The sequence below is a fragment of the Eretmochelys imbricata genome, chromosome 1, assembly GCF_965152235.1.
Source record: "Eretmochelys imbricata isolate rEreImb1 chromosome 1, rEreImb1.hap1, whole genome shotgun sequence".
NCBI lineage: Eukaryota > Metazoa > Chordata > Testudines > Cheloniidae > Eretmochelys > Eretmochelys imbricata.
The window spans coordinates 336,633,006-336,648,622 of record NC_135572.1 but is presented as its reverse complement, the minus strand read 5'-3'; the positions used below and the strand labels follow the sequence as shown (position 1 = coordinate 336,648,622).

At 40.4% G+C, this 15,617-nt stretch overlaps 1 protein-coding gene across 1 annotated transcript in view; it reads left to right on the top strand.

The window, feature by feature from the left end:
- The window catches only part of MAGI2 (membrane associated guanylate kinase, WW and PDZ domain containing 2), a 1,194,001-nt gene that overhangs the window by 1,135,708 nt on the left and 42,676 nt on the right, over positions 1–15,617 (top strand). Inside the window, exon 20 of the mRNA XM_077807869.1 lies at positions 738–881. Coding sequence (XP_077663995.1) covers positions 738–881 — 144 coding nt within the window. The remainder of the gene's footprint in view (positions 1–737; positions 882–15,617) is intronic.

The window sequence follows — 15,617 nt, the reverse complement described above, 5'->3', positions numbered from 1 at the left end:
AGGCACAATCCAGCCCTAAATCAATAAACTCTGGCTGTATCCAGGTCACATGGAATTTCTACATAAATTATCATCTTTCTGTCACTGTAGCAGACATACCTTATTTATAATCAGAAAAATTACAAATATCTCTATGACTTTGAGTCTGAAAAGGAAACTGCTCCTTTTTCAGAAGATCAATCTTGTATGTGTTTGGACTTAATGTGAAATAATCTATGTGAGCAGAAACGATCTATACACAAATTAGCCAGATGTCTCTTTTTACACAGAGCCCAGTCTTGCAATGCTTATTCCCAGAAGTAAGCCTTATGTTTGATTTGAATGGGAATGTTCTCATGAGTGGTGTTTACTAATGGGTGTCAGGATTGAAGGATCTGGTGCAAATTTGGGTTATAAAAACTCCCCCTTTCCTTGCCTAAGGGATGAAAAAGCAGATGTCAGAAAGTTTATTAAATCAAGAGGCACATGGTCTAAGTTTCAAGAAGTCCTCGTGAAGACCCCCTATAGAGTTCACTTCTAGGGCCATATTTTCAAAGCAGGCACACATGCTGTTTCCATGTAAATATGTACATACCTGTTTGTGTAAAAATATATATTTCAAATGACTTCTTTGTACAAGCATATTGGATAATTCCACATTCAAACATATGTTCAAAGGGATTGGTTGTGTTTTTTTCCTTAATGTGCACAAATCCATTCACATAGTTAATTTGTTTTTACTCTCTGTGTCTATACAGGATTTTGATTATTTCACTGTTGACATGGAGAAGGGAGCCAAAGGGTTTGGATTTAGTATTCGAGGAGGAAGGGAGTACAAAATGGATTTGTATGTGCTGAGGTTAGCAGAAGATGGGCCAGCAATAAGAAATGGAAGGATGAGGGTGAGTAATTTAACTCTTCTGAAACAGCTCCATAACGTAAATTCTAAGGGATATTTTTTTTTCAGAAGATTTTGTGCACTGCATGTAAGAAATAGTTATATTTTGTGACAAGATCAGATAGAAATCGTATAATACTTGTCCAGAGAAGGACAAACACTTTTATATTGTTAAATGGCCTAACAAGAGCTGAAGAAATTACATTAAATAGACAGTAGGTCTAGGTAATTTATTTGTGGATTGGATATGTCATTTTTGATTGCTTTTGTCATAAACATACAGCTACAGGTAGCATAAAATCCCTCCTTTACCTGTAAAGGGTTAAGAAGCTCAGATAACCTGGTTGGCACCTGACCAAAAGGACCAATAAGGGGAGAAGATACTTTCAAATCTGTGGGGGAAGGTTTTTGTTTTGTGTTTCTTTGTGTTCTCTCCGAGACAGCAAGGAACCAGGGCAGGGAAACTACATCTCCTAAAGCCATACCTGAACTAAGCAGCTAAGACTACAAATTGTAAGTATATGAAGGAAATGCGTTAGATTATCTTTTGTTTTAGCATGTGAATTTTCCCGAATAAACCTCCCTCTTAGCCTAGGGAAAATTCACACGCTAAAACAAAAGATAATCTAATGCATTCCTTCCTATTACTTACAATTTGTAATCTTAGATGCTTAGGTCAGGTATGGCTTTAGGAGATGTAGTTTCCCTGCCCTGGTTCCTCGCTGTCCCGGAGAGAACACAAAGAAACACAAAACAAAAACCTTCCCCCACAGATTTGAAAGTACCTTCTCCCCTTATTGGTCCTTTTGGTCAGGTGCCAACCAGGTTATCTGAGCTTCTTAACCCTTTACAGGTAAAGGAGGGATTTTATGCTACCCTTAGCTGTATGTTTATGACAGCTTTGTTTTGCATTTTTCTCCATATTCTTTCATTCATATCTAGACATCGTAGAAACTCCAAGGAATGAAGAGTTTGTTGCTTTCTTAATAAAAATAATAGCAGAGTAATTATTTATTAGCAGTCCAAATACAAAGACAAGGTGATTTAGTATATTGGACAATGGATTGGGTATCAAAATACCTGGGTTTTAATCCTGGCTCTTCCAGTGTGCGCTTATGACCTTGAGGAAGTCACTTCACTTCTGTCTCACCTCAAATTGTTTCACCCACTTCAATTCTAATATCTTTGGTCAGGGACTAACTTTCACTATTTGTTTGTATATCACCTAGTACAATGGAGCTCCAAACTCAGCTGAAGTTTCTAGGTGTTGTTATAATATAAATAATAATAAAAACCACAGCAGTGCACTGAGTGTGACAAAATTGCAAAGTTAATTTAGGAAATTCCACATTACTTTAAAAACGTGTTATATATAAGAAAAATAAGTGGATCAAGATATGTGCTTTGGGTCTGTCCAGCTGTTGTAGTGAAGAGTTTATCTGAAGAGTAGGTATAAACTCATCTACACTTGCACTTTAATACATAACAATTCATTGAGTGCACAAAAAAGTGTGGGGAAAGGCAACCATGACAGTACAGTTAGACCAAGAATCAGCACAAACTTTTCCTTAAAATATAAAACAAATGCCTACTAGTTGCTCCAATATTTAATTATAAAGATGGGAAATGGAAAAATAGTGCTACACTAGAAAGAGAATGGCTTGTTGTAATGCTGCAGTTCTGAATGAAATTCTGCCCTCACTTGCATCCCATGCAACCGGAACAAGTCTACTTTCTGTCTTGAAAGAATACGGCGGTCTAACCATGCTAATACAAAGTTAAAGGTGAAAAATTTCATCACACAAGTCAGGATTTTCAGAAATTTTGTTATGGTCCGTGTGTCACTGTTAGCTAGCACACTTTGCACATACAGTTTGTAAGACTCGATTTGGTCCTGGAGTATGCATACGCCACAAAGCCCGTGGCATTGTGAGCTTTCCTGAAGAGGAGCTACGGAAACACAGGCCACCCAACAACTTCCCTTCCACTAGGAACCTAGAGCCAGCCAGCACTGCCCAATAAATGAGAACCACTGCCTAGCTATATATAGAGTATGTAATGTATGTAATATAGAGTATGTAATGTAGGTATGAGTTCACATTTACTTTAGAATCGTATATTTTAATGTTTTTACTTGTGTTTTCATTTGTTCCTTTATTGCTGTATTATCATAGTTCACTGTACTTAATAAAAAGTCATAACCAGGATATATGATATTAGCCAAGGTGTAACTAATGGTGAGGAAAGCAGTAGAGCTCTTCCTTTACAGTCAACTCTGGAAGTCATATAGTTTAGGGCATATGACCGAGATTACAGAGCCATGAAGGATAGTGCCTTTAGAGAAGCATCATTACAGATAATTTCCTTTATTTAGCCAAAGATCTGACCAGTAAAATTATATGCATAATTTGAATAGAATAATCTCGCGAGTATAAAATAGACCTTATAGTCACTGAGTGAATACTACTATATCCATTTTAAACAAGTAAGGACAGTAAGCCAGTTCATGGCTCTTTTCAGTCTCATTGGGAAATATTTTATAATATTCCATGAAAAATACTAATTTCTTTTCTAAAATAAATATTAAAATGTATCTAATATTTTAGTTGTTATACAAAGCCAACTATCATGGTTACCGGGCACGCCATGTCTTAGACCCCTTTTTGTCCTTTGCAAGTGCACTCATTTGGGGACCTCTTTGGGTAGAACCATGCTAGACCAGATCTCTGGGCTACATTCCACCACCTCCACCCTCCGCTTACCAACCATGTTAACCCCACAGGCTCAGCTGAGTTTGGCAACTGTAAGCCCTTTATCTCTGGGGACCAGTGACCAGCTGATTAAAGTGACTCAAAAACAGCTTCTTCAAAACAAATTTGTTTGCCAAAAGGAAGATAGCATCCAGGAAAATGGGTTTAAACAACAAAGAGTCCTACAGAGAGACGGGGGGGTGAGGAAATGTCTTTTATTGGACCAACCTTCTATTGGTGAGATAAACAAGCTTTTGAGCTTACACAGAGCTCTTCTTCAGGAAGCTTAAAAGCTTGTCTCTCTCACCAACAGAAGTTGGTCCAATAAAAAATATTACCTTATCCACCTTGTCTTGCTAATATCCCGAGATCAACACAGCTACAACACTGCATACAAAGAGTCCTGTACACCTATCCTTACCAAAGCTTAACCTCTCTATTCAGAGCTCAGCTAAGGACAGTTTATTCCCATCTCTGGGTTGTGGGCGTCAGCCTTCTTGCTGCAGGACCTGCGTTTCTCTATCTGCCAGCGCCTTCTCTCCAGCTGCTGCTACTGACAGCCCACTTAGCACCCACTTCTTCCCTATGCCAGCATCTTTATGGTTTAGGATTCCCTTTGGTCCTAGGCTTTCAGTCTCGAGAAGAGTAAACCATGCCAGCCTGCTGGAAGCCAGGCAGGGGCATTTACCAATTAATAGCTCTGCGCATCGTTCCCTTAAAGAGCTTTATCTGTCATTTTCCTCTTTGCTTCCCCTTTAACAACCTCCTTGGGTTTAACTCCTGGCAGTAAGGCAGGATAATAGCAAAGATAAATTGAGGTTCATACGATACTTTTAAAAAATAATATGCATAACTGTGTCATTCGCCACACCAATCAAGTCAAGAAAGGAGAAGTTAAGGCTGGATATGCCATTGTGAAGAATATGTTAAGATACAATTGACCGTGTTAGGGATTGAGGCCTGCTCTACACGTAAAAATTTTACCAGTATAACTGTGTCAGATAGGCGTGAGATTTTTATCATTATATTTATTCAAAAGTCCCTGGGTGGGTGCAGTTATACTGGTATAACAGTGACTTAGGGCTTGGCTACACTTGCAAGTTAGAGTGCATTAAATCGGCCCCAGGCACCCTAACTCCTGAGGTGTCCCCATTGGCAAGGCACGTAGAGCGCCTGGACTCTGCAGCTGGAGCGCTCCTGGTAATCCACCTCCATGAGAAGCATAACGCTTGCTGCGCCCCGGCTGAAATGCCCGGGTGTCAGTGTGGACAACATGTTGCATTACTGCGCTGTGATTGGCCTCCGGAAATGTCCCATAATCCCCTGAAGTCAAGTGGCCACTCTTGTCATTGTTTTGAACTCGGTGGCAGGCATGCGGATATCCGCTTTCAAAGCTCCGTTTCTGACAGCCGGCTGCTTATCTGCTCCGGGACAAAGCAACCATTACTGTGGAATGCTGCTGCTGTGAGTGGGGGTGTGCGGGGTGGGGAGAGGGGTCTGCTGCTGTCTGAACTTACAAGCCCAGGGAGGCAGTGGGGGGCCAGGAGTAATGGGGAGGGGGGCCAGGGGAAGCAGCAGGGCACAGGGGCTATGGGGGTGGGTGGGAATAGAAGTGCAGATCCCCTGAAATTGTGACAATGATATTTTCTTTATTTTTTCTAAAGGTTCTAATCCAGCAAAGTACTTACACATGCTTAAGTCCAAGCACTTGAGAGTTCCATGGATTTCAATGGGACAACTTACATGCTTATAACTGAGCATTTGCTTAAGAGTTTGCTGAATTGGGACCTTAATGTCAGAATATATTATGATAAATAATAAGAACTGGAAAGAACTATTAAACTTTGGAATGTTAATAGAAAAAGAGGGGCAGTTGTGAAACTTCAATCCCAATTCAAGTTCCTAAACTTGAGATCCAAACCCAAGCCACTTCACAAGAGCACTGAGAGTTGGAGTTCTGAACTGGCCCATCATAAAAATAAACCTGAGCTGTGACGTTGAAATCCGGATCTAGATCTGATCGTCCTCATGTTTCTGAGTTGTCTGGATTCTGTGTCCTAGTCTTGGGTCCATATCTAGTTAAAATTGAATTGTAGAGAGAAAATGGAATTGTAGGTAAGCTCAGAAACGTGACTTGAACATCCCTGTTAACTGGGTTGGGCACAGAAGATTGAGCACAGAAATCTGTTTTAATTTACTTTCCAAAACACTATCCTCCTGCCATGAAATCTGTTTGTACAGGTTTGCTAACGATGCCCCATAGTCATCATTCTGTGGTATTATAGATACCAGAGGAGTCAGATGCCAGAAGAGACATTATAGCCACCACAGGGGTTAGCAAGAGATTTCTGGTACTTCTGATGCCTAAGAGAGCCAGTGTCTCCCTATAAACCCAGAAGAGAGAGTGGATTCAAATGGAGAGGAAAAATAATTTTATACGGTTAAATTAGAGCTGATTCCTGATATAATTATTGGGTGCTGATATTATCACAAGAGCTCTAAAAGATCATATCAAAGGATTGGTTTGCAAATATCTCTGTTCTTCAAATCAGTGATTCTCAACCTTTCCAGACTGCAGTACCCCTTTCAGGAGTCTGATTTCAGCCCCTGGAGGCGGGGCTTTGGCTTCAGCTTCAGTGTGTATCCTGGCTTCGCAGAGCCCCTGCTTGCCACCTCCTAATGCTGGCCCTGCATATGCAACCCCCCTAAATTCATCCCATGACCTCCCCCTGGGGGCCACCACTCCAGATTGAGAAACACTGATATAGTATATAGAGCAGTATAAGTTAGTTATTATCTAAATGAAATTTTAATTTGTACTGACTTTGCTAGTGCTTTTTATGGAGCCTGTTTAGGCAAATATCTAGATAAGTTGAGGTATCCCCTGGAAGACCTCTGCATATCCCCAAGGGTACCCGTGCCCCTGGTTGAGAACCACTGCTTCAAACTGATATAATACACCCATGCAATACAGAGCTTCTTCATGTGTAGCTGTCTTTTAGAACAGTCTCCAGGTGCTATTACATAGTATTGTAAAACATAACATCAAAAGTAGCTCTAGAAATCAAAACTGCTTTGTCTCTTGAGTACCTGCCATGAACCCCACTGCATACCACCAGAACCTTTAAATTTTGCCCCTGCCACTATCAGCAGTTACCAGGCACTTCTTCCCAGATCCTTCTCAGCAGTGCTGCTGCCAAGCCAGTTATCCCCCATTCTCTGTTTGTTCATTTGGGCTTTCTTCCCTAGGTGTAGCACCTAATATTTGTCTTTGTTGAATTTCATTTTGTTGTCTACAGCCCAGTTCTCCAATGTATCAAAATACCTTTGAATTTTAGCTCTATCCTCCAAGGGTTGGCAACCCTCCCCACCCACCCCCTCAGCTTTGTGTCATCTGCAAATTTGATCAATATGCTCTCTAGACCTACATCCAGGTCATTAATAAAGATATTAATTAACACTGGCTCCAGAACAGATCCCTGTAGAACCCCACTCAAGACCTCCTTCCAATCTGACCTCATTTCATTAATAGTTACTCATTGTTTGTGGTTGTTAAATCAATTATGTATCCACTTAATGGTAGTTCTGCCAAACCAGCATTTCTCCAGCTTACTTATCAGAATGTCATGTGGGACTGTACCAAAAGCTCTGCTAAAGTCCAGGTATATTATGTCCACCACATTCCCCCTCTATCCACCAGTTACCCAGACAAAGAAAGAAATCAAGCTGGTTTGGCATGATTTGTTCTTAGTAAATTCATGCTGGTTGCTAGTGATTACCTCTTCATCCTCCAGGTATTCGCAAATTGAATGTTTTATACATTGCTCTAACAGCTTCCCAGGTACTGCGGTCAGGCTCACAGGTCTACAGTTCCTCAGCTTTTCCTTTTTCTCATTTTTTAAATGGGCACTATGCTAGCCCTTCTCAAGTCTTACGAGACCTCTCCTGTCATCCAGGAGTTTGCAAATATTATTGCCAATGGCTCTGAGATTTCTTCAGCCAATTCCTTTAGCACTCTGGGGTGAATAGCATCAGGCCCCGCTGACTTGAATTCATTCTCATTAGTCAGAAGATATCTGACGCGTTCTTTACTTATCATGATCTTCATCTCTTCCCCTTATTGTCTGTGGTAACTTCGCTAGTTGTCCGGTCACATGTTACTTTTTGTGAGAAAACTGAAGCAAAGTAGGCATTGAGCAGTTCTGTCTCCCGTTACCAGCTCACCTTCTCCAGCGGGCCCACACCATCCCTGATCTTTTTTTTTCGTCTGACATATTTGTAGAACCCCTTCTTGTTGTCTCTAACATTTCTTGCCAGCTGTAACTCATTATTTACCTTGGCTTTTCTGATTTTGTCTCTACATGCTCACGCTATTTCCATATATACTTCCTTGGTGACATGTCCCTCCTTTTATTCCTTGGATGCATCCCTTTTGGGTTGTAGATCGCTAAAAAGCTCCTTGTGCAGCCATAGTGGCCTCCTGTGGCTCTTCTTATCTTTCCTCTGCATTGGAATAGTTCGCTGTTGAGTCTCTAATACTGTATTACATCTTTTAGGAACTGCCAGCCCTCTTCAAATCTTTTTCTTCCTAATTGGTCTTTCCATGGGACCTTTCCTACTATTCCTCTGCGTTGGTTTAAATCTGAAGTCCAGTGTCCTTGTTTTGCTATTCTCATGTCCTTCTTTCCTTGGGATCTTGAATTCTGTCAGACCATGATCACTTCCTCCCAAGTTCCCAACCACATTCACGTTCACAACTAATTTATCCCTATTGGCAACACCAATTCCGAAATGGATGATCCCCCTAATTATTTCCAAAACTTTCTGAATTAAAAAGTTGCCCCCTCTACATGCTAAGAACCTGCAGGACATAATATGTTTTTCTGTAATAGTGTTCCAACAGCTATTAGGGAAGTGACAATCCTCCATTAATACTAGTTCATATGTGTCTTGTTACACAATCTTGTTACCTGCTTGTAGAATGCCTCATCCACTTCCTTGTCATGATTTGGTGGTCTATAATAGACCCCCACCGTAGATTCGCTACTGTTCTTTTCCCTTAGTATCCTCACCCAGAGACTCTCAATAGGTCTCTGCTTACTTCCTTTTGGACCTTGGAGCAAGTGTATACATTCTTGACATACAGCACAATGCCTCTTCTTTTTTTCCCATACCTGTCCTTCTGGAACAAGCTATATCCCTCAGTGCTGGTACTCCCATCATGGGAGTTGTCTCACCAAGTCTGCAATGCAAATTAAGTCATGACTTTCTTCATATACCATGACTTCCAGTTCATCCTGCTTGTTCCCCAAACTCCTTGCATTGGTATGCAGGCATCAAAGATGTTTTGCAGACTGCCCTGTTGCTTTTCTTCTTGCCTCTTTAACGCATTTGTGATTTCCAGTCCCTTCTCAAGAATTTAGCCCCTTCCCCTTGACTTCCTTACTTGAGGCTAGATGCGCATTGGCCAGATTTTTGTCACCATGCCCCATAAGACCTAGTTTAACGCTCTCCTTATCACATTAGCTGTATGATGTACAAAGATGATCTTCCCGATATTTGATATATGGAGCCCATCCCAGCACAGTAATCCTCTTTCCTGGAATATTATATCTGCAGAATCCAAAATCTTTGAAACAAAATCTAAGAATTTAGGAAAATCAATCTAAATAAAGAATGTGGGTATAACCATCTACTGCAAAGGATAATAAACACAAAAGAATAGCTTACCAGGGAATATAATTGAAGCAAAAAATGTAAATTAATTACAGATGCCTAGATTTTGAGAGAGGAGACAATAGAAAAGAATGGAGAAAAGATAGTAAGGGGAAACCCAAAAAAGAAAGGGAGGCATATGATGCTTCTTTGAATTATAAACAGAAGTAATTTTAACTATACAAAATTAAAAATACTTTCAAACTGCACTACCAGTATCCATCAACCCATAAATCATTGGAGGGAAAATGGTGATCCACTGGGGTTGCATTTTAACTGGTGTATTCTGCAGTCTTAGGTGATATAGACTCACCTTTTTTATAGTCAGACAAATGGTGAGTCTGAGGTTACTAAACCTCCCTAACAGCTGCACTACAATATTTAATGTTCTGGATGATGAAGATGACAAGGAGTATGCATCCGATGAAGTGAGCTGTAGCTCACGAAAGCTTATGCTCAAATAAATTGGTTAGTCGCTAAGGTGCCACAAGTACTCCTTTTCTTTTTGCGAATACAGACTAACACGGCTGTTACTCTGAAACATGACAAGGAGACTTACCCTGTCAGCTTGCTCCTCTTTCTGCCAATCCTGCCAAAGTCAGTCCCAACCCCTGCCCCTGTAGGAAGTGGACTCCGTGCTTGTAGAAGGGAAAAGCAAGGGACATGTGAGAAGAGGATGGACACTCTCTGCTATCATCCCCCTGCAGATATGCGGGGATTTTCTGGTAGAAAATATTTCTGACCCAGACAATAATATTTCAAGCAAGTTATCCCTTCATGTTCAGAATAACCTTTACTTTAGATGTCATGTTTCTTGAGTAGCTGCTGGGGAAGCTGCTGGGAGCTCAGCTGTGTTGTCATGAGCAAGGCTGCGGCAAGTGATCCCATGAGCAAGTGTAGTGAACCCAACCTCCACACTATTCAGCAACTATAACTATTTGCATTCCTATGGGTGGGTCTCATCCCCTGCTTACACAGAATGCAAGCGCAGAAAAAAAAACACATAAATAGGAACAATAGGAGAAAATCTTCACAAGGTGAACCTCCAGGCGCTTCCTCTCACCTGTGCAGATATTTTCTGGGTAGAGGACAATCTGGCCCTGTGTCTCTGAAATCAAAGCAAGGAAAAGAGGTGTGGGAAATGGAAAAAAGAACGGGAAAAACATTGTCAAAGTTGAGGGCTTGCAAAGCATGAAAAGTGCAACAAGCTCCAGGACCTGTGTTGGAGTCTATTCAGCAAATACATAAGAAAAGAAAACAGAGTGAAGAAGGTGAAAAAACACTACAAAGTTTAGGAGGATGTGAAAATCCTACACGGTGAGGTCAGTGGCTGGGTCAATTGACTCAATGGCAATAAATAAACTGAGAAAGATGAGTGTACAAGGCTGATGGACCCGAAAGCATTAGCAATGAGATGTGAGACATTCACTTATGAAAGATACACTAAGAACACAGAGGAGATGAAACAATTTAAAGTACTGTCTGGAAGAGGGGGAAAGTAATGTAACTGAACTCAACAAGTGGCAAGATATCAAAGGCTCCGTGTTGTCTCTAAAGTATATTCACCCTCATATTCTTTGTTCCCAGTCCTGCACCATGCTATGTACTTTTGAAGCACTCAGCACTTTACAAGACTGAAGTGCAGAGCTGGTCAAAAAATGGTGTTTACTTCCCTGCAGAAAATTGCAACTTTTTGGCAAAAAAAATCTAAAACTGAAAACAGAAAATTTCAATTAAAAATTGCTGCTATGGTGCCTTATGCCCCTATTCCCCTTTAGGGAACAGAATTCCAGACTGGATTACATTTGCCAAGATGCAACCCAGTCTCCCCTCCTACAGGGCATTATGGGAGATGTAATCTGGCTGGGGAATGCAACCCAGGTTGGAGAATGGAGGCATGAGGTACACAAACTGCAACTCCCAGGAGCACCTGTTCATCATTTCTGAATTGAAATGTTTGTGTTTGGGACGTTCTGCTTTTTGATGAAGATTCAAAGCTCTCCATAGAAAGTGGACACTTTTTGCAAAAATGTTCATTTAATTGAAAGCTCAATTTTCTATTGAAAAAAACTGTTTCAACAGAACATTTTCAACCAGCCGTAGTAGAAGTCGCCTTTTTGCTTTCCACTTGCCTGCGACTGTTGTTTATAACAGCTGCTGTATTTGCTTAGACATACATTGAATTACCTGTGCCAAAATCTATAAAACACAATAAATTTACTCCAGATTTACGGCAATGTAACTGAAAGCAGAAAATGATGTCATGTATCTGACCCATTGCTTTGTAAATCCTTTTGACATACATTTAGTATGAAAGATACTATAGAAAACCAAGTTTTATAATAAAAGCAAAAATTGTGTGAGGAGAGCTGCTGAAAGTTTGCCAGTGCTCTTCAGTGGCTGTGTTGATGCTATTAAAATGTTTGAAATAGTAATTCTCCCCTCCCATTTTAGTGATTTCCCCTCTCTCCCATTTTACTGAATGTCTGGATTTGATTTTGGATTACTGAAATCTGCAGATTCATGGAAGTGCCTTAGTCTTTGTTATGGCAAGAATGTCCCTCGTGCACAGCAATAGACCACATGGCCTAGTGGATAGTACAGTAGACTGGGACTCAGGAGACCTGGGTTTTACGCATGATGTTGTCACCAGCATCCTTGGACAAGTCCCTTCACGCTCAATTTCCCCATCTGTAAAATGGGGATAACACTTTCCTGCTTTGTATAGCACTTGGAGATGCTACATAAGAACTAGTTATTATTTGTTTCTATCTGTTTCACTTGCTGTTTTTTAAATTTTGTATTATACTGTGCTACGTGGCTTACATTATACCTTGATGTGCATCGTCTGTTTCTCTTTATAAATTACCCACATAGAAAGCAGTTTTTAATGATTTTCAGAACCATCATGACAAAGAAATACACTAAGACAGCACATTCTTTAGTTGCTGCCATTATCTAGTGATTTGCAATCTACCCTAGTGGTACAAACCAACATTTAGCTGCCCTTTCCCTCTGAATTGTCAGTCCTCATGGGGCACTTTCATTCAAATGCCAATTCCTTACTTCATCCATCACTATCCAGCTATACTTGTAGAGAGGTTGGGGTGTGATTGATCAGAATTCTGGGAATTAAGTTGGGATATTCAAGCATATTAGCTGCATGCCAGCCCAGAGCACAGTGAATCAGCATGCTATTTTAGTACAAATGGCAATACCCAAGAAAGTTTGTATTGACACATAGACAAAAATTTGACCAACTGTATTGTGTATATACAGCAAAGAAATGTAAAATGAGTTTCTTTAGGATAGTAAATATATTTCAGCAGTAAGAAGGCTTAATAAATTGTGAGATTTAACCACAAGTGAGAGATAAGACAGTATCATTCTCAAAAGCGGAATACATTTTATAGAGATCATTTGTGGAAAAGTAAAGAGAAAAAATACTTCTTTCACAAATGTGATTAACTTGATTCTCTCAAAAATGTGTTCAGCTTCACTCATTACAAACATCTTTATAACTCTATGGCTAATAACAAAATCCTTGTAACCAGATAAGGAAAAGAATGTTGAGTTAATAATATCTGCTTAATATGGTTTAATGTACTATTTTACAAATAAAATGTCAGGCAGATACTGTACTTAAACCTGCATTTTCTAGGAGAATTATAAAGCTTTCCTGCTCCATGATGTGAATTAGTATAAACTTTAGGAAATTATGCATAATATGCAGAGCATTTTTAAAAATAGTGCTCAGGAAAGATGCCAAATAGCAGGCCTGATGACTGAAGTCCTCTGCCCTAGAACAGGTACAGCATAAGCAGCACCTCTACAAAATTTCTCACACTGCCTCAGTGTGAGAAATCTCTCACACATTCACTGAGTTGGAGGGATAACCTATAGGAGTGACCAGAGGGCTCTGTCTCCATACACATTCAGTGTTTGGCCTCTACGTAGTCTTTCTAACCATGGTTCTGATGATTATCTAGAGGGACCTAGAATGAGATGACCTGTCCATTGAAAACAGGATTGAGAACACCAGACAGTTATCAGAAAACTTTCATTTACTAGCACTTTTGTTGGTATAACTTACGTTGCTCAGGGGTGTAAAAAACCCGCCCTTCTGAGTGACCTAAGTTATACCAACAGAAGTGCCCGCGTGGCTAGTGCTGTGTTGGCAGGAGACACTCTGGTGTGCACATGGGAGAGCTTACAGAGGCGCCGCTGCGTTGGTACAGCTGTGCTACTGTAAGGTCTCTAATGTAGCCATGGCCTAACAGTCTCTTCAGGTTTGGATACATGCCATGGAGGTGAAAGGCTCTAGTACATCCTACTAACATTATATCATGTTACTCCATTAAAATAATTTTAAAGGTGTGTCCATTAGCACAGTTAGAGAATGAACTAACCTTTCAACTTTGAAAGCCAAATTCGGCTTAGTTTATGGGCAGCAGTGCAATTTTGCCAGCAAAGTTGGAGAGTGCACGTAGACCGTCAGCGTACCCTGAGCTGCCCTGGTCCTCTCCCAAGGCCCTTCAGCACTATGAGCCCCATCCCACCACGATCCATGAACACCTCAATCTTCCCAGACATTCACTCACTCATTCCTCCTTCCAATTTCCAGTTTCTCTTTACAAAATTCTCCTTGTCCCAACAATGTCCCTCCCCCCATACACCTCATTACCCCCTCCAATTCTCCCCTCAGCCTTCACCCCAAGCTTGTGTTCCCCAAACTCCCTTTCCCCAAGATTTTTCCTCCCCTCACACTAGTTTGTGGTCCTCAATAGCTCCCTTCCCCTGTAACTGAACCTCTGTGTAGGTGAGAAGAGAGTAAAAGCTGGAGCTGTTGCTGGGTAGGGGGCTGAAACTCCATTTCTTTTTTGCAGCTAGCTCAGATCCCTCCCTGCCTCACTGGACTCCCTCTTATCTGCATATATTAACTTGTTGTGACCAAGCACAGAGCAGCTTCATGCCTGCCCATGAGGTAGAGCAATACCTAGTGCCCACTGTTACAGCTTTTTCTCTGCCCACTTCAGTAGCTGATTGTCAGCAGAAGGAAGATGGAATTACTGCTTCTCAAGGCAGCAGCCTCAGATGCCCCACTTTGCTGCCTTCCTCTTTCCCTCCCTCTCAAGTGTCTGCTGAAAGACAGAGAGGGGAGGACACACGTCATCCATTCCTCCCAAAAGAGGACATTCATACTTATGTGTGAAATTATTCTGAGGGTCTCAGTCCAGTCCAAATCATAATTTACACTGTAACTGGGTACATCTGATAATTTTGCTCAAATGTTTTTGATGCAGCAACAGCACCCTGCTGTGAGCAAGCTTGCACAGCGTCTGACTGTTCCGTGCCGATCTCCAGGGAGTGAAATAAAGGCTTTCTTGTCTACACTCACTGAAAAAAAATCTATTCCAGAATAGCTATTCCAGTAAATTTCCAAGTGTAGACAAGCCCTTAGTCTTTCAGTTTCACTGAGAACAAATGTATGCAATAATACATAATGTAAAAAACATGTTTCAATTGTAAAATATAATGCTCATATAAGTGTGGGCTGTTATTTTTCTGAGGATAATTAGTCTCTTTCAAGAGGTTTAATTATAAAATCCATTAATAAGATGGCAGACAGTAATGCCCTCTGCAAAAACTCATCAGGGGCTGCTTTTAACATTAGATTTCCCTGTTTAACATAGATTGAAAGCCTGCACATGCAATTACATTCATTTTTGTGCAGCAGGGAAACTGCACCTCTTTAATGACACAGACACATTTATTCAAGAATTGCATAGTAGCTGAGGCAAGTTTAAGGTAGGCTGGTGTGAGTAGTTTCAAAATATATAAAAACACAAACATCCTTTTTTGCCACATAGCAGCTATATACATTGTCTCCTTGTGTTGAACATGTTTAAAATTCTGATTGTATGTGCTGGTTGGCTTCTGTTCACAAGACAATTATTAATTACTTAAGTATAAAATAAGGATAGTTCAAAAAGTGTGTAACAAAAGTCACATGCTGGAGGCTCTTTATTCTAATGACTTAAGAAAGCATTACATTTTTATTTCTAATTAACCTATCAATAGTGATGTTGCTTAAATACTCCTTAGGAATATTATCTTCTCATTATTGCCAGAAAACTTGCTGCCCAATTTCATAGTTCAGTTGTTTTTATGCATGGGTGGAGAATCTGAATTAACTTGAACTGAAACAAACTTTTTTTTTAGGGACAACTCTCCCCCGCACACACTTGTTTCGTAAGTACATTCAATAAATTAAT